This window comes from Diospyros lotus, chromosome 3, assembly GCF_014633365.1.
Source record: "Diospyros lotus cultivar Yz01 chromosome 3, ASM1463336v1, whole genome shotgun sequence".
Lineage (NCBI taxonomy): Eukaryota > Viridiplantae > Streptophyta > Magnoliopsida > Ericales > Ebenaceae > Diospyros > Diospyros lotus.
Window position 1 is genome coordinate 818925 of NC_068340.1, and position 22527 is coordinate 841451.

The 22527-nt window shown below is 35.1% G+C and overlaps 1 protein-coding gene across 2 annotated transcripts; it reads right to left on the reverse strand.

Annotated features, from left to right (window-relative positions):
- Positions 1-1429: 1429 nt before the first annotated feature.
- Positions 1430-22285, reverse strand: LOC127798387 (uncharacterized). Of its 2 annotated transcripts, XM_052331920.1 has the most exons (8): positions 21857-22282; positions 21685-21744; positions 20287-20457; positions 18031-18213; positions 3125-3255; positions 2519-2687; positions 2233-2362; positions 1430-1851 (listed from the first exon to the last, which is right to left on the reverse strand). In XM_052331920.1, exons 1-8 carry the CDS (start codon positions 22076-22078, stop codon positions 1592-1594), a joined length of 1326 nt encoding a protein of 441 aa, XP_052187880.1. In that variant the 5' UTR covers positions 22079-22282; the 3' UTR covers positions 1430-1591. The 2 variants fall into 2 exon arrangements, with proteins under 2 accessions (XP_052187880.1, XP_052187881.1); XM_052331921.1 differs by lacking the exon at positions 20287-20457 and having other exon boundaries at positions 21857-22285.
- Positions 22286-22527: the final 242 nt, after the last annotated feature.

The following is a 22527-nucleotide window of genomic DNA, read 5'->3' on the forward strand; positions in this document are numbered from 1 at the left end:
GAAGTCCTGAAGATTACCCGCCTGTAGGGAGGGCTTGGTTGTGAATGTATGTAATTCTACTGCTCAATTTTGTATGCAACAAAGCGGCCTTGAGAGAGATCATCTTCTGCTGTGGAATACATTAGGCAATTTTCAAGTCTAATCCCCCGTAATCGTATGTTCATTCTTACTAGAAAGGAAGGATGACGTCATTTTTCAGTTGTCCTTGTGGTCTGCCTGTTTGTAAGGGTGTGAATTCTTTCAAAGTGGCCTGTTTGTTAGCTGCCCTTTTGCTCTTGTCTAGTGAGCAGTGACGAGACGAGATTGTAAAAATCATAAATTCAATTGACAGCACAGGATGATGGGTTGAGCGTTGCCTAAAGATATTAGTGTTTCTCTTCACGAGGATGAAGTGTATTTTAATTATCAATTTATTATATACTAGCTACACCATTGAGTATAAATGATTATTTAAAATATGTTAAATATAATTTTACAATCAGTGTGAATAGCACTTAAAATTTAAAGGTTAATGAGATTTTTATTTTGTTATTGAACTAATTTTTACATATAAAAGCAAAAGATGTTATTGTTATGTGAATAATATACTTAAAAGATTTGATGAGTTGAATAAAGTGGTTGTAAATTTATTAATTAAATTTAAGTATACATGTATATACATCATGATAGAAATAATAAAATTTAAAAAATAGAAAACTGGTTAATAGTAAAAAAAATGGATTAACATTTATAATAGTTATTTACAAAGTTAAAAATAGAGATTTAAATAACTTTGAATTCAAAAAATTGTTGAGGAAATTGAGAGATTTGTAATAGTTACATTAACATAAAATTAAATTTTCTATCAATGTTATAATTGACAAATGTATTTATATCTATACCAAATTCAATGCCTTTGGCTCTATTCAACATACTGAATTTAAAATATGTGATTCAATTTTTGTTTATAGGTAACATAAAACTTCTTAAACTAGTTTTAATTATTGAGAAAGACTTTTATTCTTTTTGTTAATTCAAGATTAATGGGAAAATTCTTTTGATTCATTTTTTAATTAAATAAATCCACTAATAAAAAAGTGTAATCATTAATGTCATATTTTATTGCCCCGTGACATCTCTTCCTTAAATTTTACCCTCATTCAAAAATTATGTAAAATGAATATATGTAAACATACCCTAAAGAGGACTTGTTCTAAAAATAAAAGTAACAGATATATTTTGGAGAGAAAAATTAAATATTTGTTGATAATTATTTTAAATGAAAAGATTATCTAAATACCAATTTCTCTTTATTTAGAAAATAAATCTTATAAACTAACATCATATCGGTACTTTTTTTCACATAAAAATAAATCTTTTAATCATATATTAGCTTTCTGCATTCAAATTAGAAATATGAGGCAAATACTGTCAAACACACACAAACACACACACACACAACATTTTTTACATTAGGAATGACAAAGTGCTCTGTTTCCTATATATGTTGTTTTTCTTTTTGTCATAAACACATATAGTTCTAAAGTCAAGCTGTTAGCAAATCTGATAGGGTCTGATTCATGGGTTTTCTAAAACCAAAAGTATCATCTGGCTACTGAGCTTCAAGTTGAACACTTTTTGATAAATTACTTCTGGTAGGGTCCACAGAATCATCATCCACAAGGCTAAGATTGGACAAGGCATCATTTAGCATTGATCCTGCAATCTCCTGATCCTCTGTTTCTTCTACCCTCCTTGCACCATTGGCCGCAACTTCGGATGTGGAGGAAACACTCCCCACTTCCAACTCCAGCTTATTTAACTCATCTTCTACCTCTTCATCTTCCACTCCTGTGTATAATGAAGTTGATTCTGCAGCTCCAGCACAGGAGCATGTTAGAGCGTACAAAAACATAACACTGGCAGTGCAATTGCAAATTAGAGCATGTTACATTTAATTGCAAATTTAAATGCCACTGGCAATTGCCAGGTAAAGGCAATAGAGTAGATGAAAAAAATTAATTCACTTATTTATTTTCTCAGTAGAAGACATTTATTTGAGGACTGAGCTCAACAGTTATGGGCTTCTCTAATCCCTCAAGTATTTGACCTTATTAATCCAATGTAATTGATGAGGAAGATTGCAGCGACTGGTCTCAGCAAGTGGTATTCTTTTAATGCAAACTATGCAATTAAATTTGTTATAAGATTTTCAAAGAATGTCATTTCAAATTAGTTAAAGCAAGAAAATACCTAGGGCATTCTCGACCAGCCTCTGCGATTCAATGCTCTCCTCAAGGTCTTGCAGACAGTGATGAATCTCTTCCACATTGATCCTGTTTTCCTTCATTGCTTGTGCACCAATTTGGATGGCTTCAGACACCTGTCATCAGAAGGTGACAGATGATAGATTCCAGATACTTTGCAGACCAGAATCTAAAGAAAGTGACTCAGCAGTTCATACAACTCATTACACTACACTACAGAAGCACAATAAAGGTGCAGCTGAAGCTTATCTAAAAGGTTCTATCAGATGTACCTTTTTTGAAGATTCAGCGTCCTCAAGGATTCTGAGGACTTCCTCCACTCGGTTCAGGAGTGCAGTGCATTTTTCTCTACTTTCAGAGGCTAACTTTAATTCCCTTGCATGTTTCAAAGCAATTTTTCTGTTCTCAGATTGTAGAGAAGCTAAAGCTAATTTTCTTGACCTGTGCACAGAACCAATATATTATAAGAGAATCAAAACTAAATGCGTCTGGTGAGCTCATATGTATAGCTTAACATTTACATACTGAGAAAATCTTAAAGTTGAATCATATGCTCGCTACTGGAATTGTCAATGGGTTCTCTCCTAGTTGACGGCTTTAGGCTCCAAATGTTCTAAAAGTACAAATTTCTTAACCAATTGCCATAGTGGCAGGAAGGGATTCATAGATAAAAAATCTGCATTTCCAACCAGAAAATTATCCTGGTGAATCACAAGAATAGGTTGCCTTCATAATAAACTCACTTTGCATGCCATTTGCAACACTATGGATCTGCATGATAATGGCTCTGTACTAATTCAGATGGAATGTGTCAATCTGCTCATATTCTGTTAGACTATGTTGGTAAAAGAAAAGTACCAAGAGTTGGATATCATTACATTTCCCAACGTTTGTTGACCACATCAAGCTGTAGTTTAAGTTTTTCTGCTGTAGAAATCAAATGCAGAACATCATAATCCAGACTTGTGATTCTAGAAACTGCTTCTGGCGAGAGAGAGACTTTCACACCCTGCGAAAGGCAAAGACACGTTTTAGATAAGCAAACAGTACAGTTGAATCAAAGGCAAGAATTTTAGTCTTCTAAGAAATATAAGATCTATATTAGCTGTATTTGACATGATCTCACAAACTAGTACAAACCCAGATGTGACAAATGAAACAAGGCATGCTTAAAAATCAAACTAAATTTGTGACAAGCCTCAGCAAGTGCTGACCCCACAGGCTCAGCTTACAAGTTCTTATTACATAATGTTTTCTTTCATAGGTTATACATGAGGCTATATATGCAGGTTGTTAGAGAGCTGGTCAATTGATAACTACCACCAGAAGATCTGCTGCGAATTGGGTAAAGAGAAAGCAATCTAGCTGGGCAGAGAGGAGGCAGATAACCATTTGACAAATATGGATTGACAGCCTCAATCTGAGGGATTGTGATTGGCACGATTAATGGCTAACACAAATCTCTTTTTGTTTTTTGTTCCTACTGTTCCTATCCAAAAGGAGTGAATGCCTGATTAATCAATGAAATAAATTATGAGATGCTCTCTCTTCCTGTGTTCATCTTGGCATCAGAGTGAAGAAACAGGAGACTAGAGAATAGGTAAAAGCTGACTAGAGTAGTAGACTGCTAGCAATGATTGACCTCCTCATGTAAGGGAAGTAGTTGACTGATAGCATTGACTGACCTCTTTGTGCAAGCTTAGACATTGACTGCAAACAAGCTCTATGACAGTCAACTGACAATATCAACTAGACCTCTTCACTCAAGTGGGGGCATTGATTGAAGGAAAAAGAGTCTTCGATCAACATAGGTGATAGTTTCCATCTGTTGAATATTGATTCAAAGTTGTTGAGTCAAAATTGTCAGTTATGATTGGGTCTTTGATTCTGTTTACTGATTTAGTGGGTTGAGATAATTTCGTTGTTTTTAAATTTAAGTCTAGCAGTAAATCCTATTTTCTTGTTATTTAATTGACATGTATTGCCTATTTAAAGGCATGATGATATGAATAAAAATAATGAGATTTCAGCCTTCACATTCATGTTTTTCTTTCTATAGCTTTTGTTCGTTAACTTCATAGCTACCAATGTCTCTCAAATTCCAACAGTGGTATCAGAGCGTTCAATGATTTTAAGGGGCCTGTGAGAGAGAACCCATCAACGCCTTCTTTATTTCTATGGCTTCCACCAACACATCATCTTTTTTACCACCAACTTTTGATGGAGAAAATTATCAAGTATGGGCTGTCAAAATGAAAACTCATTTGAGAGGTCTCAGTTTATGGCAATGGGTCGAAAGTGAAAGGTAGATACCTCCGCTTGGCAACAATCCTATGCTCAATCAAATCAGAGCCCATGAAGAAGCAGAAGCTATAGCTCCGAGGGATTTATCTCAATTACACGCTGCTGTCTTCGAATCAATTTTCTCAAGAATCATGGCTTGTGAAACGGCTAAGGAAGCGTGGGATGTAGCTATATCAAGGGAATGCTAGAACGAAGAGAATACAAGTGTTGAATCTCAAAAGAAATTTTGAGATTCTTAGCATGAATGAAAAGGATACAATCCAAGAGTTCTCTGAAAAACTAATGACAGTGGTAAATAAAATTAGACTTATGGGAGAAGAGCTACCTGACAACAGGATCGTAGAGAAAGTCTTGATAAGCCTACCTGAGAGGTTTGAGGCAAAAATCTCCTCTCTTGAAGATTCAAGGGACAGTAGCCAAATTACATTGGCAGAATTAATCGGAGCCTTGCAAGCTCATGAGCAAAAAAGGATTATGAGAAATGAAGAAAGTGAAAAGACGGTGGAGGGAGCTTATCTTGCCAAAAGTTTATCGTCAAAGAATGAAGGAAAAATTCTAGAATGTGACCATTGCAAAAAGCCTGGTCATGAAGAGAAAGATTGTTGGCACAAGGGGAAGCCTCAATGCTTCCAATGTAAAAGATTTGGGCATTTGAAAAAGGATTGCAGATTTAACATGAAACAACAAGCAAATACAGTGAAGGCGGTTGAACGGGCAATTGAAGAGGAAATGCACCAAGAAGAATTTTTTTGGAGAGAAGTGCTCCATGAAACTGAATTGAGTTTTTTTCAACATTTGAATGAAGTATTGATTGTGATGAGAAGTGCATCAAGAAGTGCTTCACAATTTGGAAGAAATTTGGAGAGAAGTGCTCCATAAAAAGTTGAAGTTTTGCAACTTTGAATCAAGAAGGAATGTTGAATATTGATTCAAAGTTGTTGAGTCAAAATTGTCGGTTATGATTGAGTCTTTGATTCTGTTTACTGATTTAGTGGGTTGAGATAATTTCGTTGTTTTTAAATTTAAGTCTAACAGTAAATCCTATTTTCTTATTATTCAGTTGACATGTATTGCCTATTTAAAGGCATGATGACATGAATAAAAATAATGAGGTTTCAGCCTTCATATTCATGTTTTTCTTTCTACAGCTTTTGTTCGTTAACTTCATAGCTACCAATGTCTCTCAAATTCCAACACCATCACTTGAAAAGAGCTATATTTCACAGCAGAACCACTGACACCAAGCTTGAATGAGTGGTTGGCAGCTTGGCATGAGTCAAATGACTCTGGTCCGCTCTGTTGTTTGGCAAGGATGAGGCAACTTTGCTTGACTTTCAACCTGTTGTTCTCCTTAGGTATCTCAGCACTTCACAGGTACTCTACTTCAAAGCATAAATAGCTACCATGTCCTATTTTTAATGCTGTAAAATAAGGAAAATAAAACAAATATATATATATATATATATAATGGGGTGGAGCTGTACAGACTTGTGTTTCTCTAATTAGTTTACAATTTTTTGATTCAAATTGTGGTGTTCCTCAAATCATGTTTGATATAAAAAAAAAGGGGTAGAGGGCCAAGCGATAACCTCCCAAGGGAAAATCCAACACTTGAAATGACCAGTTCGATTTGACTTGAGGCCCAATCAGAAATTTAGACCAGGACTGATTTGACCCAAAGCCCAATCCAAACCAAGCATGATCTGACCCATTAACATACCCAATTGATCAGACTCAGAGACCACAGACTAGGTTCATTGACCTTTTTACCATAACCCATTTTCATCCAATTTGACCCATTTTCTATATGGGTTCAGTCCAACCTTTACCAGAAGTCATATAAGGATGAGTTGCTAGCATTAGGATTTCTGTTTAAGACACCGCTAGGAGCAATAGACAATCTAGATTAAGTTATATGGCATGGTTTTAACAATAATTCTAACGTGATTATATTGTGGTTATAGGAACATCAGACACATCCAAGGTGGGCCCCAACTAAACACGCATTTTGTGATAGTGCTGTAATTAGATGGCCCCAACAATAATTCTATCTTGTTCAATAGCACTTGTTCACACCTGTTCTATTGCTTGCATGTCACATGTTATTTTACATGGCATAAATTCTTATGAACATACTTGTCACAACTAGGCTTTTATACCACTTGTAATGGCTTGACACTCCCCCTAGCTGATTAAGAGGCACTTAACTTGAACAAGGCCTTCCCTAGCCCTAAGCTAGCCCTTCAGACCCTCGTTTGTGCAGATGGGAATCACCCCCACTTGTGTCATGCCTTTGAATGACTTGGAAGCTAGCTAGGCTCAAGATGACCACTCTTGGATAAACTCCCAGGCACCACTCTAGAGAGAGATTATCAATTAGGCTTATAATAGAGCGAAGTGGTTTGGAGGATTACAAATGATGGTGGAAAGCTTTATATAGGTCTTACCTCCTAAACCTCTCGCCAAGATCACATCGACCCAACAGCCTATAAAAGATGAGCCTTCATGCATGTGGCCATCGGCCTTACATATAATTAGACCTTACCTTTCATATTATAAAATATACTAGAGTAACCTAGAATGATATAGAACATTCTAGAACCTTCTAGAGTATTTCAGAGACTTGCCATGCAGTGGGCCATGCAGCTCAACCAATCATCAGTCTATGCTTGCATAGTACCTGCATGTAGTTCACAAAATCTTTGGTCTTGCACATCCCATTATCCCAATGAACCTACTATGCAACCATATGTCTCATATTGCAAGGCCCACAATCTTGGGCCTTATAATAAGACTTGGGGGGTCACCACTAATGGCCCATTAGGGCTCCACTCGGCAAGAGAGATTTAATCTCCCTGCCGAGCCACCATCATTTCCATTCTTCTTTTCCGCCAGCTCCCATCTCTCGTCACCCCATCTCAATCAGATCTCTGTCCCGCATTCCATCCGTGATCAATCACCATAAAATCCTGTAATCGATCATCTCTTTCCTTTTTGGTTCCAATCTTCACAAGGGCTTTCTCTTTGGGGAAGGGGGTCTTATATTCTCTAATCCTCATGCCTCTCTCTCTCTCTCTCTCTCTCTCTCTCTCTCTCATTTTCTTCCCTCTCTATGTTGTATTGTGTGTGCAATAAGTTGCCAAGTTGCAGGTGATTTTGGCACTCCCTGGGCAACAAGCAATTGAGCGAGTATATTCTACTAAATCACAGAGCGGGGATTGTATTATGATTTTTTTTACAAATGCTTGTATTTAATGTCTATTGTCTCTTACTCCATCATTATTAAAATATCAAACTCATTTGATTCATTTTAACTATATAAAAAGGGGAAATAGGAGTTCATATTTATTGGTCATCTTGATTGGGTATCAATGTTGCATGATATGTGATATCACGATATAATATTAGTACGGCATGTTGGGCTTATATAAGTTTGAACATAAGAATAACTATTATTGTTAATATGCATTCATGGCATTGGGAGTAACTAAATAGAACATTGTTTGCTAACAACATAACTTGGTTAGCCGTGGTGCACCATGTAATTAAATGGGTGAGAGCTGTTATGCCACTAAACTTTGATCGGGCGAGAGTTGTTCTGCCGATGTACTCATTTAATGTTCATGGATAAACAGTTGCTAGTTCTACATACTCCCACTAACCTTCATGTTCTTGTCAACATGTTTAAATATTGTGATTATATGGTACCCCTTATTTCTTATTTCTATTAATTATCATGTCATGCTTAACAGTAGCATTTATTAGACGAACTTTTATTTCCCCCATCATAATACTCTTCCACACTTACTGAGTCCGTTGACCTTTGACTAACCCCACCACACCACATTTTGTAGTTGTAGGTCCAGCTATTAGTGCCACTACCAAGATCATGGTATGGGATCCCCTCCTAAGCATTATCGTAGTCACACTCCAGCGTACAAGCACACTCATGCATTTGGACAAAGAATGTTCACTATGGTTTGGAATGACTATTGTTTAATTTAACTTTATTTTTCTCAGTTGTAAGGAGACATTGAAGATTGATGTATTTCCCATTAAGAGATGATGTTATTGAACATTAAAATGAAATGATTTAAACTGTATTATAAATGTGAGGCTTACTACTCTCAGCGAGGTCTATAGCCCATTAAGGAGTAGTGACGGTCATGGTCCCTAAAATTTGGGTTGTGAAACATATCCTTGTCATGCCTGTTTGCTGCCTGCATGGAAATTAACCCCCAAAATCTTAGTGTGTCACTAAGCTCCCATAACAATTCTTGTTACTTCTTTGGTGCTATTTGATGGAGGCAAATCCCAAATCAAGGCTTAGTCATGTGAATGGAAAATGTAAACTCCACCTACCATGCAAGAACTCCAAGAGCCTAATGATGATAGCAATGCAAAGCTAACAATAGGCTACATGATGAAGTTGTGATCTTGGCTCTGGCACCAAATTGACGTAGGGCTAACAAGAACGATAAGGGAAGAAATCTAAGAGGAAACAGAAAAGGAGAAGAAAGAGAAGAGAGATACTGATAGAAGTAAAAGAATCAATCTATTCCAATTTATACCAAAAAGTATAATCCTATTACAAATCAACTAAATAGAATTCACTACTATTAATTTACTAAAAATCTAAAAATAATAATTAAATACACCTGATGCAAATAGAAACAGGTAAACAGAGAAAACAACAAAGATGCGGTGTTGACACAGTGGGACAACAAATAACACACTTCCACAACTCAGTAACAACTTTGGACCCCTAAAAGTGCAGAAAGAAATTACTACCACTTGCAGGGATTTAGAAACCAGAAAGGAAAGCCCAACGTAAGCTATAGAAAACCTTTGTCTTAAGATAGAAAAGAGAGGATACTTTAAACCAAGGTGGATCTTAACCAAATACCTGAATCTAGGACTATTTCAAATATAGAACAAGCAGTAATAACAAATTTATTGCTAGCCTCTCACGCCTAAGGCAGCAGTGGAGGGACCAGTAGGCATTGTGGGGTTACCTCAAACCCCAAGCCTTTCAAGATAAAGCTGAGAAGTGGGGGTGAAGAGGCTGGAAACCTATTTTACAGATAATCCCTCCTAGAAGCAACTAACCATCCAGAAGCCCCCCCAAAAAAAACTACTCTAACAAAGACCACCAAAAACAAAATGTAGGTGATCCCCAATGTTTTGAAAACTGGATGGGGATATTGAATGGGAATGGAAAAGGGTCCTTGGTCAATGTTTGAACTTGGAAGAAATAGGATAAAATTGGATTTCAAAATAAATATAAAATAATTATAACTTAGATAAAAAAAACTACAAAAGAAAAACAAAAGGAAATGATAAATAAGTAGAATTGGCAAGCTCACTGGTGAACAGACCAGTTTCTAGAAACCTAGATTGGTTTGACAACTGACTGCTGATTAAATCAGTCCATCTGGTGGATCCAGTCCAATCTTCAGAATTAGTCATCCCTCTATACTTGGGTTGTCAAGGAGCTCTTTCAATGTGGCACCTAAAAAATAATGTAGATTAGGATAAGGATGGCGCAACCTAGACAAAGAGTGAGATATGAAAAAGTCAAGGAACAATGTGCCAATAGTGCCAAATAAGTTTTGCAAGTTGTCAAAACCATAGCCGTAGTCAAGAGTAGAGTTGTTGGATGTTTCTCTATTAAGAATATGAAGGATAAAATAGAAATCTTGAAGATTAAAATTTTCCAAAAATAAACCTTATCTCAGGGAATGAATACCTCATAGGACAAGAATTTCTATGGATAACAGCGTGGTCAGGTCCCCCTTGTTAAGCCGGATATTGAAGGCATTAACCCTTTGGTTGGTAGTGCTATAGTTCCACGTTCATCTTAAAGTCACAAGGTGGCTGAACCCAGAGCCAGTCCTGGGTTTTCTAAGGCCCAGGGCAAATTTTCTCAAGTGTGCTCCTCTATACAAATTAAATAAAAAAAATAAAAGTTATCAACTAATTAATTTTATTAAAATTATAAAAGATAAGGAAGAATACTTTGGGGCCTCATTAAAACCTTGTTTGGGAAAAACCCAATGGAACAAAACCCCAGATGAAGGAAAAAGAGTACCCCGCATTGTAAACATTGCATTATTAAACGAAAACTACATATTTGAGTTTACATGTTTCCTCTCGAATCTCCGTAAACATTTATTGATTTGATCAATCTTCCTTTCATCCTCCACAATTAATCGAAGCAAAAACAATCATCACATGTACCTACAAAATAAAAATAGCAATGAAATCTCAACCACAAAACATCATTTAAAATGTTCTTGTTGCACTTTTATATGCAAAATCATCAATTATACTATCATATTTAATGTTTTCTAACATATCATTTTCAATGCATAATATCGCTAATCCATTTAGCCTTATCTTGAGACATGGTGGTCCCCAAGTAAAATTTCAATAATTTTAATTTAAAAAAACTTCTTTCAGCAGATGCCACAGTCACAGGTATAGTCAATAATACCCTATAAGCAACCATTACATTAGGAAACATATCCACACTCTTTACAAACTCAAGAATTTTAATGGATGTCCATGGTTTATCTATTTCATATGCTTCTTTTGGTAACATCACTTGCAACACCTGTAATTCTGAAAATAAGTCTCTTGCATCAACATCAAAAACATTACCATGTTTTAAAGCATTTTCAAGATTCACACAAAAACTTTTCAATTCATCATCATGAAACGAAGTCAACTTTGCAACATCAAATAAGAACCCAAAAATAGATTCAAAAGAATGCAATTGTTTAAACCTATTCTTCAATTCACCAAGAGCAATATCCACTATAACAAGAAAATAATCAGTTCTAAATGATTCTCCAATTGATTGTTGTTCCCTATCACTATTGGAAACCTCATCAAAATGCCTTTTTTTACAAACTTGACGTTTTTTTGAAAATACAGGCTCAATTCCCATATCAAGGGAAATTTCTTTAGCATTAATCATGGCAGAAATAAACCCATTTATTCTATAGTTTTCAAAAAATGAAACAAGTCATTCTCATTGTCTTACAGCAGCATCAAGACGCATGTCTTCAGATTGTAACTTTTTACTAAGTTAATCTTATGCAAAATATCATGAAAAATAACCAAACTTAATATAAATTCAAAACTTGAAAGCTCTCTTGATGCTAAACTTTGAGCATCCCCACTCAATTTGGCATCTTCACTAGTTTCTGTTAATTTAAATAAAGCTTCTCTAATTTGGGAAGCTTGAGATTTTATTGTTTTGACACTTTCAATGTGACTTTCCCAACGTGTAGTTGACAATGATTTCGAAGTCAAACCATCTATGTAATCAAGTAACACATTCCATCACTTTGTTGAATTAGAGAATACCGTATATATGCATTGACATGCTCCAAAAAAAGATTTTGCTTTAACACATGAGTTGGCCATACTACAAACTATTAAGTTAAGACAATGAGAACCACATGGCATGTAAAATGCTCTAGGATTTATATCAAGTAATCTTTTTTGTACACCTAGATTTTTTCCTTTCATATTAGAGTCATTATCATAACCTTGTTCCCTCACATCATCAATATTAAGTGTAAGGGACTCAATTACATTTTGCAATTCATTAAAAATTCCTAATCCAGATGTATCTTCCACATTTAGAAACTCTAGAAAATACTCTTCTATATTTACTGGAGTACTTGAAACATTGACACACCTCAATATTAAAGTCATTTGTTCTTTGTGACTTGCATCAGGAGTACAATCAAGAATGATTGAAAAACATTTAGCTGTTTTTATTTTTTCAATGATTGCATATTTAACATTTGATGCTAAAATAGCTATCAACTCATTTTGAATTTTATGGCTAAGATAATGATAATGAATAATGCAACACCATTTTCGAAACACCATTTTCGACTCATTCAAGATAAGAAGATTCATTATCATTATCTTAATAATAAAATTCAAAATGAGTTGATAGCTATTTTAGCATCAAATGTTAAATATGCAACAACAACAACAACAACATATCCAACCTTTATCCCACTATGTGGGGTCGGCTACATGAATTCTAGACTTTCATGTATTTCTGTCTTTTATCATATCTTCATTTAAATTCATACATTTTATATCAAACTTTAATGTCTCTCCCAAAGTCTTCTTGAGTCTATCTCTTACCTCTTTTTTTGACTAATTGTTCCATTTCATCAACTCTTCTCACAGGAGCGTCTCTTGGTCTCCTTCTCACATGACCAAACCATCTTAGTCTAGTCTCTCTCATCTTCTCCTCGATTGGCACTACTCCTACCTTATTACGAATAATTTCATTTCTAATTTTATCCTTTCTTATATGGCCGCACATCCATCTTAACATCCTCATCTCTGCTACACTCGTCTTTTGCTCATGCTAGTATTTGACTGCCCAACATTCTGAACCATACAGCAAAACTGGTCTTATAGCTGTCCTATAGAATTTTCCTTTCAGTTTTAATGGGATTTTACCATCACATAACACCTTCGATGCATTTCTCCATTTTAGCCAACCTGTCTTAATTCTATGTGCGACATCCTCGTGAATTTCCCCATCTTTTTGAATCACTGATCCCAAATATCGAAAATGGTCTTTTCTTTGTAAGATTTGGTCTTCTAGTTTTATTATAACATCATCCACTCTTGCATTCTTACTAAATTTACATTCCATATATTCTGTTTTCTTTCTACTTAATTTAAATCCCTTAGATTCTAAATTGTTTCTCCACAACTCAAGCTTAGCGTTCACTCCTTTTGTTTCATCCACCAACACTATGTCGTCTGCAAAAAGCATACACCATGGCACCTCTGTCTGAATATCTTTAGTGAGTTCATCCATTACTAGAGCAAATAAGTATGGACTTAGTGCAGAACCTTGATGCAGTCTTATTGTAGTTGTAAACGATTCAGTATCCCCTCCGCATGTTCTGATCCTTGTCTCTACACCGTGATACATGTCCTTAAGGGCTTGTATATAGGCTATTCTGACTCATTTCTTCTCTAAAACCCTCCATAATACTTCTCTAGAAACCCTATCATAGGCCTTTTCTAGATCTATAAACACCATATGCAGGTCCTTCTGATGATCCCGATACCTTTCCATTAGGCGCCACAATAGGTATATAGCTTCCATTGTTGACCTACTAAGCATGAAACCAAACTGATTTTTCGAGACCTTTGTTTTTTTTTTGAGCCTCTGTTCTATTACTCTCTCCCAGAGTTTCATGGTATACCTCATTAACTTAATTCCTCTGTAATTTTCACAGTTTTGAACATCTCCTTTGTTCTTGTATATAGAAACTAAAGTACTCTTCCTCCACTCATCTGGCATATTTTTTTATTTAAGAATCGTGTTAAATAATTGCGTTAGCCAGGAAATGCCCTCTTCTCCTATGCATTTCCATGCTTCTATTGGTATATTATCTGGTCCCACCGCCTTATGATTTTTCATCTTTTTTAATGCTTGCCTTATTTCATTTGAACTTATGCGTCGATAAAATATATAACTCACGTTCCCTTCGGAGTTACTAAGATGTCCCAACCTAACTCTTGTGTCGCCACCATCATTGAATAATTTTGTGAAATACTCCTTCCATCTCTCCTTAATCGCTCCCTCGTTCACTAATACATTTTGATTTTCATCTTTTATGCATTTCACTTTATTTAAATCCCGTGTTTTTCTTTCTCTTGCTTTAGCTAATTTATATATATCCCTTTCCCCATCTTTTGTATCAAGTCGTTTATATAGATTCTCATATGCTTTTGACCTTGCTTCATTAACAGCTCTTTTTGCTACCTTTTTTGCTTCTTTATAATTTTTTTGATTTTCTTCATTGTTGCATTGATATATAGCCTTATAGCAAGTTTTCTTATTTTTAATTTTCAATTGTACCTCTTCATTCCACCACCAAGACTCTTTAAGGTTAGGGGCTCTACCATTTGTCTCTCCAAGGACTACCTTTGCTATGTTTCTCAGGGCGTTAGCTATTTCTTTTCACATTTGGTTTGTCTATCCTTCTCCATTCCATTCCCTTCTACCCCTTAATTTTTCTTTGAAGATTAGCTGTTTCTCCCCTTTTAAATCCTACCACCTGATTCTTGAATTTTGTTTTATGTGATTTTTTCTCTTCCAATTTCTTACTTGGACGTCAAGTACTAGAAGTCTATGTTGAGTAGTCAAACACTCTCCCGGTATCACCTTACAATCCCTACAACATAACCGATTAAGTGTTATGATTAAGTGTTCGTCCCGTTTTTTGAACCTAGTATTGGTTATGATGAGCCCATTTGCCATAGCAAAATCTAGAATAGATTTACACTCATTATTAATTTCCCCGAATCCATACCCTCCATGTACCTCTCTATAACTGTTTCCGTCTCTACCCACGTGCCCATTTAAGTCACCTCTTATAATTACTTTCTCTCCCTCTTGGTATCATTTGTATGAGTCCCTCTAGGTCTTCCCAGAATTTTGCTTTTATCTCATCACCTAACCCTGCTTGTGGTGCATATATACTAAAGATATTCATAATCATTCTTCCTAGACTAGCCTTCACCGTAATAATCCTATCCCCTATTCTCTTTACATCCACTACCTCATCTACTAAGCTTTTATCCATAATAATCCTCACTCCATTTTTCGCTCGATCATTTCCTGTGTACCATATTTTATATCCAGTTTCTGATAAAGTTTTTGTTTTTTTTCCTACCCATCTCTCGCCTCTTGAAGGCACATAATATTAATTTTTTTTCCTAATCATCACATCTACCACTTCCATAGCTTTGCCTGTTAATGTTCTTATGTTCCATGACCTAATCCTTAATCTATGATTTTGTTTTTGGCCTTCAGTCATTTTTGATTGTACTCCTGATGCAAGTCACAAAAAACAAATGACTTTAATATTGAGGTGTGTCAATGTTTCAAGTACTCCAGTGGATATAGAAGAGTACTTTCTAGAGTTTCTAAATGTGGAAGATACATCTGGATTAGGAATTTTTAATGAATTGCAAAATGTAATTGAGTCCCTTACACTTAATATTGATGATGTGAGGGGACAAGGTTATGATAATGGCTCTAATATGAAAGGAAAAAATCTAAGTATACAAAAAAGATTACTTGATATAAATCCTAGAGCATTTTACATGTCATGTGATTCTCATTGTCTCAACTTAATAGTTTGTAATATGGCCAACTCGTGTGTTAAAGCAAAATCTTTTTTTTGGAGCATGTCAATGCATATATACGGTATTCTCTAATTCAACAAAGCGATGGAATGTGTTACTTGATTACATAGATGGTTTGACTTCAAAATCATTGTCAACTACACCTTGAGAAAGTCACATTGAAAGTGTCAAAACAATAAAATCTCAAGCTTCCCAAATCAGAGAAGCTTTATTTAAATTAACAGAAATTAGTGAAGATGCCAAATTGAGTAGGGATGCTCAAAGTTTAGCATTAGGAGAGCTTTCAAGTTTTGAATTTATATTAAGTTTGGTTATTTGGCATGATATTTTGCATAAGATTAACTTAGTTAGTAGACATGCGTCTTGATGCTGCTGTAAGACAATGAGAAGGACTTGTTTTATTTTTTGAAAACTATAGAATAAATGGGTTTATTTCTGCCATGATTGATACTAAAGAAATTTTTCTTGATATGGGAATTGAGCCTGTATTTCCAAAAAAAGGTCAAGTTTGTAGAAAAAGGTATTTTGATGAGGTTTTCAATAGTGATAGGGAACAACAATCAGTTGAAGAATCATTTAGAACTGATTATTTTCTTGTTATAGTGGATATTGCTCTTGGTGAATTGAAGAGTAGGTTTGAACAATTGTATTTTTTTGAATCTATTTTTGGGTTCTTATTTGATGCTGCAAAGTTGACTTCGTTTCATGATGATGAATTGAAAATTTTTTGTGTGAATCTTGAAAATGTTTTAAAACATGGTGATGTTTCTGATGTTGATGCAAGAGACTTATTTTCAGAATTACAGGTGTTGCAAGTGATGTTACCAAAAGAAGCATATGAAACAAATAAACCATGGACATCCATTAAAATTCTTGAGTTTGTAAAGAGTGTGGATATGTTTCCTAATGTAATGGTTGCATATAGGGTATTATTGACTATACCTGTGACTGTGGCATCTGCTGAAATAAGTTTTTTTAAATTAAAATTATTGAAATCTTACTTGCGGACCACCATGACTCAAGATAGGCTAAATGGATTAGCGATATTATACATTGAAAAGGATATGTTAGAAAACATTAAATATGATAGTATAATTGATGATTTTGCATATAAAAGTGCAACAAGAAGACATTTTAAATGATGTTTTGTGGTTGAGATTTCATTGCTATTTTTATTTTGTAGGTACATGTGATGATTGTTTTTGCTTCGATTAATTATGGAGGATGAAAGGAAGATTGATCAAAACAAGAAATGCTTACGGAGATTCAAGAGAAAGCATGTAGACTCAAATATGTAGTTTTCGTTTAATAATGCAATGTTTACAATGCGGGGTACTCTTTTTCCTTCGTTTGGGGTTTTGTCCCATTGAGTTTTTCCCAAACAAAGTTTTAATGAGAACTCAAAGTATTCTTCCTTATCTTTTATAAATTTTTATAAAATTAATTAGTTGATAACTTTTATTTTTTTTTATTTAATTTATATAAAGGAGCACACTTGAGAAAATTTGCCCTGGGCTTTAGAAAACCCGGGACCAACTCTGATAAAGAGATTAATTTTGTGGAAGTGGAGGAGATAGTTTGAGACAATGTAAAGCATAGGGGACAACTTTTTTAGATTGGCGTGGTGAGGGTGAGTGAAGGGGGGGGGGGGGGGAATAGGAGGGCAAAAATAAATATAATATATATTTTATTAATTTTTTTTTTTTTATCATTTTGGGCCCCCCTCAGTTGTGGGCCCCAAGCTGTAGCCCTGGCCCAAGGCCGGCTCTGGCTGAACCCCAAATTGTGTTCTTTCTAGATAACTTTGGAATTCTGGCCCAAACTCTAGAGGTTAGCTAAAATCTAGTCCCAGAAGGTGAAAGCTAGTTCATTCAAAGCAAAATGGTATCCCCTTCGTCCTTTCACTAACATGTCTGTTATTGAGGAATTGAACCAAGAATCACGCTGATGTTTGGTTCAAGAAGACACATCACTATCGGTCAACTCAAACCTGTGTCATCACAGTCATCTCGAACGTATCTCCTCAACTAACATGTTGGGCTTCGCTATATCATTTGATTTTCCAAGTAACTCACATGGCCTGTGTGGCATATCTTAAGATAATTAACAGGGAAATAATCTTTATCCATGACATTATTTCCTTAAAAATACAAGAATAATCTACTATAGGTGTCGATGAGGTGCAAGTTTACCATGACTTTCACTTTGAAATTGGTAAATCAGCTCCCAAGGGAATCATACTTAGAAGCAAAATTATCAAGGACAATACCTCCAACAATTCACTCTTGTTGATTGCAAGATACTGCATTTTTTTGGATCTTGACAAGTAACTCAAAATGACAGATGCTTCCTCAGAACCTCCACAAATTTCTTGGAACTTCTTCATTGTAATGATGCATGAAGAAGTCCATTGAGTTTCAGATATAAGTTTGACAACTTCAGCAGCTTTAGCCTACATAGCAAGAAAGAAAGACTTTTAGAATAATATTATTCATAAAAATAAAAACAAAAAGAAAAAATCAGGACTAGAACTCTTGCAATAATTACTTCATTCCTTTTGCTCAGGCACACTACTAAGCAAAAGAAGCAAGGAGGCAATCTAGGAATAATACTAAACCAATTAGCGTGTTAAGTAAGTTAAAAGGACTCCTAAAATTTCCTGATATGTTAAATATTGCATGTATAATGTACGTGGAAACCAAATAAAGCAGTCCATGGGTCTCATAGGTATCCTTTCCTCCAAAAATTCAAATGCATAAAAAAAATGGAGGCATAAAACAATTGAACATGCTTCTAAACCATAGGAATTAACATAAGAGGGAATGGACTTGATAAAGACAAGGATAGCAAAACAACGACCCCCACCCTCATAAAAAAACAAAACTAAACAAAAACAAAGAAAAAAAAAGGCTATTGTTCTAGCAAGGACAAGAAACACTCTTTAAACGCCAATTTTTCCTAAATTTCCTATAAAACTAAAATCTTCATCAAATGCAAACAGCAGACTTCAGAAAAAAAAAAAAACTCAACTAATAATGGGTCCTGGAATCTATTACCATCAATATTAGAACTTCTTTTCTTGTCATAAAATCTAAATATTGACGGGAAAATACAGCACCAAAGATTTCATGACATGTTCCATATGTCAGCAGTCAATGTTTCTGACCTGTATTTGAAATTAATGAAAAAATGTGAAGTTAAACACCAAATCATCAAAACAACTTATTAAGTTCATGGCATGTATCTGATTAAGTACTTGTAGGAGCATAACTCCTCATTTTCATCAAAAGTCTTACTCCCACTCGGTGGAATTGGCTACATGAATTAATAGCCTTCCAATCATCTCTATTCATTGTCAACATTTATGTAAGGAAATTATATCCTTGTATGTCTAAGCATTTCCCACCAACTTTTCTTAGATTTCCTCTACCTCTTTGGTTGCAAACTTCTTCCTTTCATCCACTCACCTCACAGGTGCAGCATCTTATTTATTTTTTTCTTGCATGTCCAAAATATTTGGATTATATCTCATGCATCTTATCTTTAATAGGCAACACTTAGACATTATTACGAAAAATCTCATTTTAGTTTTCTTTTCATATATGACTACACACTGCCATATCATCCTCATTTCAATTACACAACACATGCTGATACAAGAAAGATGGTCTTATAACCATTCAAAACATCTAAACTAATATTTTTAAGGAATAACTTGATTTCCAAGTCTCCCCACAATATTATCCACATTTTTATTTTTACTAAATTTATAAACCATACATATTGATTTTCAACCTAGTCAACATAAAGTCTTCTTATTCGAATGTGTTTTTCCACAAGCTTAGTATCCACACCTTCTTTGGTCTCATCCACCAAGACAGTATCAATAGCAAATAACATACACTGATGTACCTCTTCTTGCATGTGCTTTCCGAGTTCATCCATCACAAGAGCAAGGAGTAAAGGTTTAATACAAATCTTTGACATAATCTAATTATGCTGGAAAAGACTTAGTATCTCACTTACAAGTCCTAACACACATTTCTGCTTGATGATTCATGCCTTTAGTAACCATATATCAGTACTTGACACTCCTTTCTTCTTTAAAACACCTCTAAAAGATAGCTATGAGAACTTTTGTCATTTTTTTTTTCAAGTATATAAACACCACACACAGACTCTTTTTTTTTTTTGTTATCTCTAGATCTTTCCATTAGACACCACTATAAGCATAAAAGCTTATTGGTCTTCTGAGACCCCAGTTTCTCTTCTTAACCTTTACTCAATCATCCATTCCCAAAGTTTCATTGTATGGCCCCCATTAGCTTGATGACAATAATTTCCACAACTTTAAACGTTTCCTTTATTTTCATCAATAGAAGGTAGAGTGCTCTTTCTCCACTCAACGAGCACCCTCTTTGATTTAAGGATAACATTAAGTGGGCATGACTTCCATTCTAGAAAATTAGAAATATTCCACATTACTTTGGCTCCTATTTCTAATAGACGAAACGATATAACAAACCTTCAATAGCGGCAAGAGAATGAGATGGTCATCCATGATGTCTATTTGACTTGATGATCTGGATAAACCCACTAGATGCACTGCCCTTTTGAAAATTTGGAAGAGTCGTCCACTTGTTGGATCAGAAAAATCATTTCTTTTTAGAATATCACCAGCATTATACATTTCAAGCTGAAGATAAAAGGAAAACACATAACATGTCAAGACAAATTTATGCAAACAGAATGGTACTGTCCTACATTAACAAGATAGTGTGGATGAGCCAAGAAATTTAACTGACTCTAACCAAACAAGAGTTTGACAAATAAGGGAAAATATCTCTGATTGTGTCTGTATGTGTGTGTTGTGGGGGTTTTCCATTTAAGTTCAAAAAGCATAATAATCTAGTAAAACACAAGTTCCTTTTCTTATCTACGTTTTTTTTTTCTTTGTCCTTTTTTCCTTTCTTTTTTTCCCTGAAAATTGGGGAGAGGGGGGTGGACTTTCAAAATGTTGAGAACATGAAAGGTTTGCTAGTATAGAAGTAGTTTAGATGTTCAACACATTTAACCAAAAAACTACACTTAAGATTTGGATGACAATGATAATGGTGGTGAAATTATTCATATATTGGAAACTAGATTTTGTTTAGCATAAACATGTCCTGCTCATCAACTTCATACCAGTAGCCTTTAAATGCCAAAGGATATAGGATTGATGGGCGCCCTTAAATGAGTTTAGCCTAATTTATTGTGGCCAGCGCTTCCAGGAGGAGAAAACAAAAATCTGGTTTAGGAAAGTATGCAAAGTTTGGGTCCATAGAAATATTTGGCTGCATCTTGGGACATCATTTTTTAACTTACAGGGTTTTTGCCTAGATAAACAAAAACAACTTTATAAGCATCAACAAGCTATAAGGATACCCTTATCAGAAACTGCAAATATAACAGGTCAACACAAGATTAGCACAAGTTTTAAGCCATTCACAACCCAATGAGGAATCTTATGCAAATGCAGACTAGCATGCATATGAGCAACAATAGCCAATGGTGATCTAATTATATGAAGGACCTGGAATACAATGAGCTACAATGAAGAATTTTTGGAGAATTCGAATCTGAACATTTGTTGTCTTGATACATATATCATCTTCTTTAAAACCGGTTCTTGTTTATTTTGATCAGGCAAATCAGTAAGCAGTGTCGTCTCAGTAAATATTTTATTTGACAAAATAGAAAGAGAATCCAAGGTAGGAAGTAATTATGTCTTCTGGATGGCCAGAGGTATCTCAATGTAATGACAAATAGGCAAAGGAATTGTTATCAACCCCTTTTTGACAGCGGTATTACTTGGAAGTAGTAAGAAGTTTGAATTCTGGGTTGTATCCAACACTTTGGCATTGAATCAAGAGAAACTCACCAAGACGCGGTCAAGGCATAAAGGAGCGAGGCCTCCTCGATTGAACCAAATGTTTCTTATCTTCAGGGGGGAGAAGAAAACAACCAACCAACCAGATTTAGCGAAAGGTCTGAACTAAGAAATAGATGACAAAACAGAAAGAGTGAGATAGTTGGGTGTAGTAAGGGTAGACCTGGGAAGGATGAAGGCGGAAGATGCCGAGGTGGGTGGCGACCTTAAGGATCAAATCTCTCCAGAAAGTGTACCTGGGCTCCCAATCGGACCTCTGTCCACTAAACGCCTTGAATCTTGCAGTGGCCATCACCACATCGTCCCAATCAGCCACCTCCTTCCTTATAAATTCCCCAACTCTCCGCGACACAATCGCCGACGACGATGACATATCATCCGCCATTTTCCACCTTTTTTCTTTGTTCAATTATATGCTTGTTCACCTCCTACAACAGCCCATATGCATATAACATGTTGCACGCAAACAACTCCCTCCCTCCCTCACTTTTTCCGACCGTTATATAATACTCTCTCCCTTTCTCATGCTCATTCATTCCAATCAGCAGCACGTCGGGTTCAAAATCATCTCTTGATTTGGCGCTCTCGTATCCCAACATACATACCCTAATAATCAAATTGGGGATTTCTCAACGGTCCCATTTGTGTGTTTTACAATTTTGTTGTGAATTTGGGTTTTTTTCTTTTTCTTTTTCTTTTTCTTTTTTTTTGTTTTATTAGAAAATTAGAAATTAAATATTACCTTTAATACCACAATCTATGGTTTTTTTTTTCCACATATGTTAGTTAGTTTAATTGTATATATGTTATGGTTAAAGATGTGGCTAATAATTT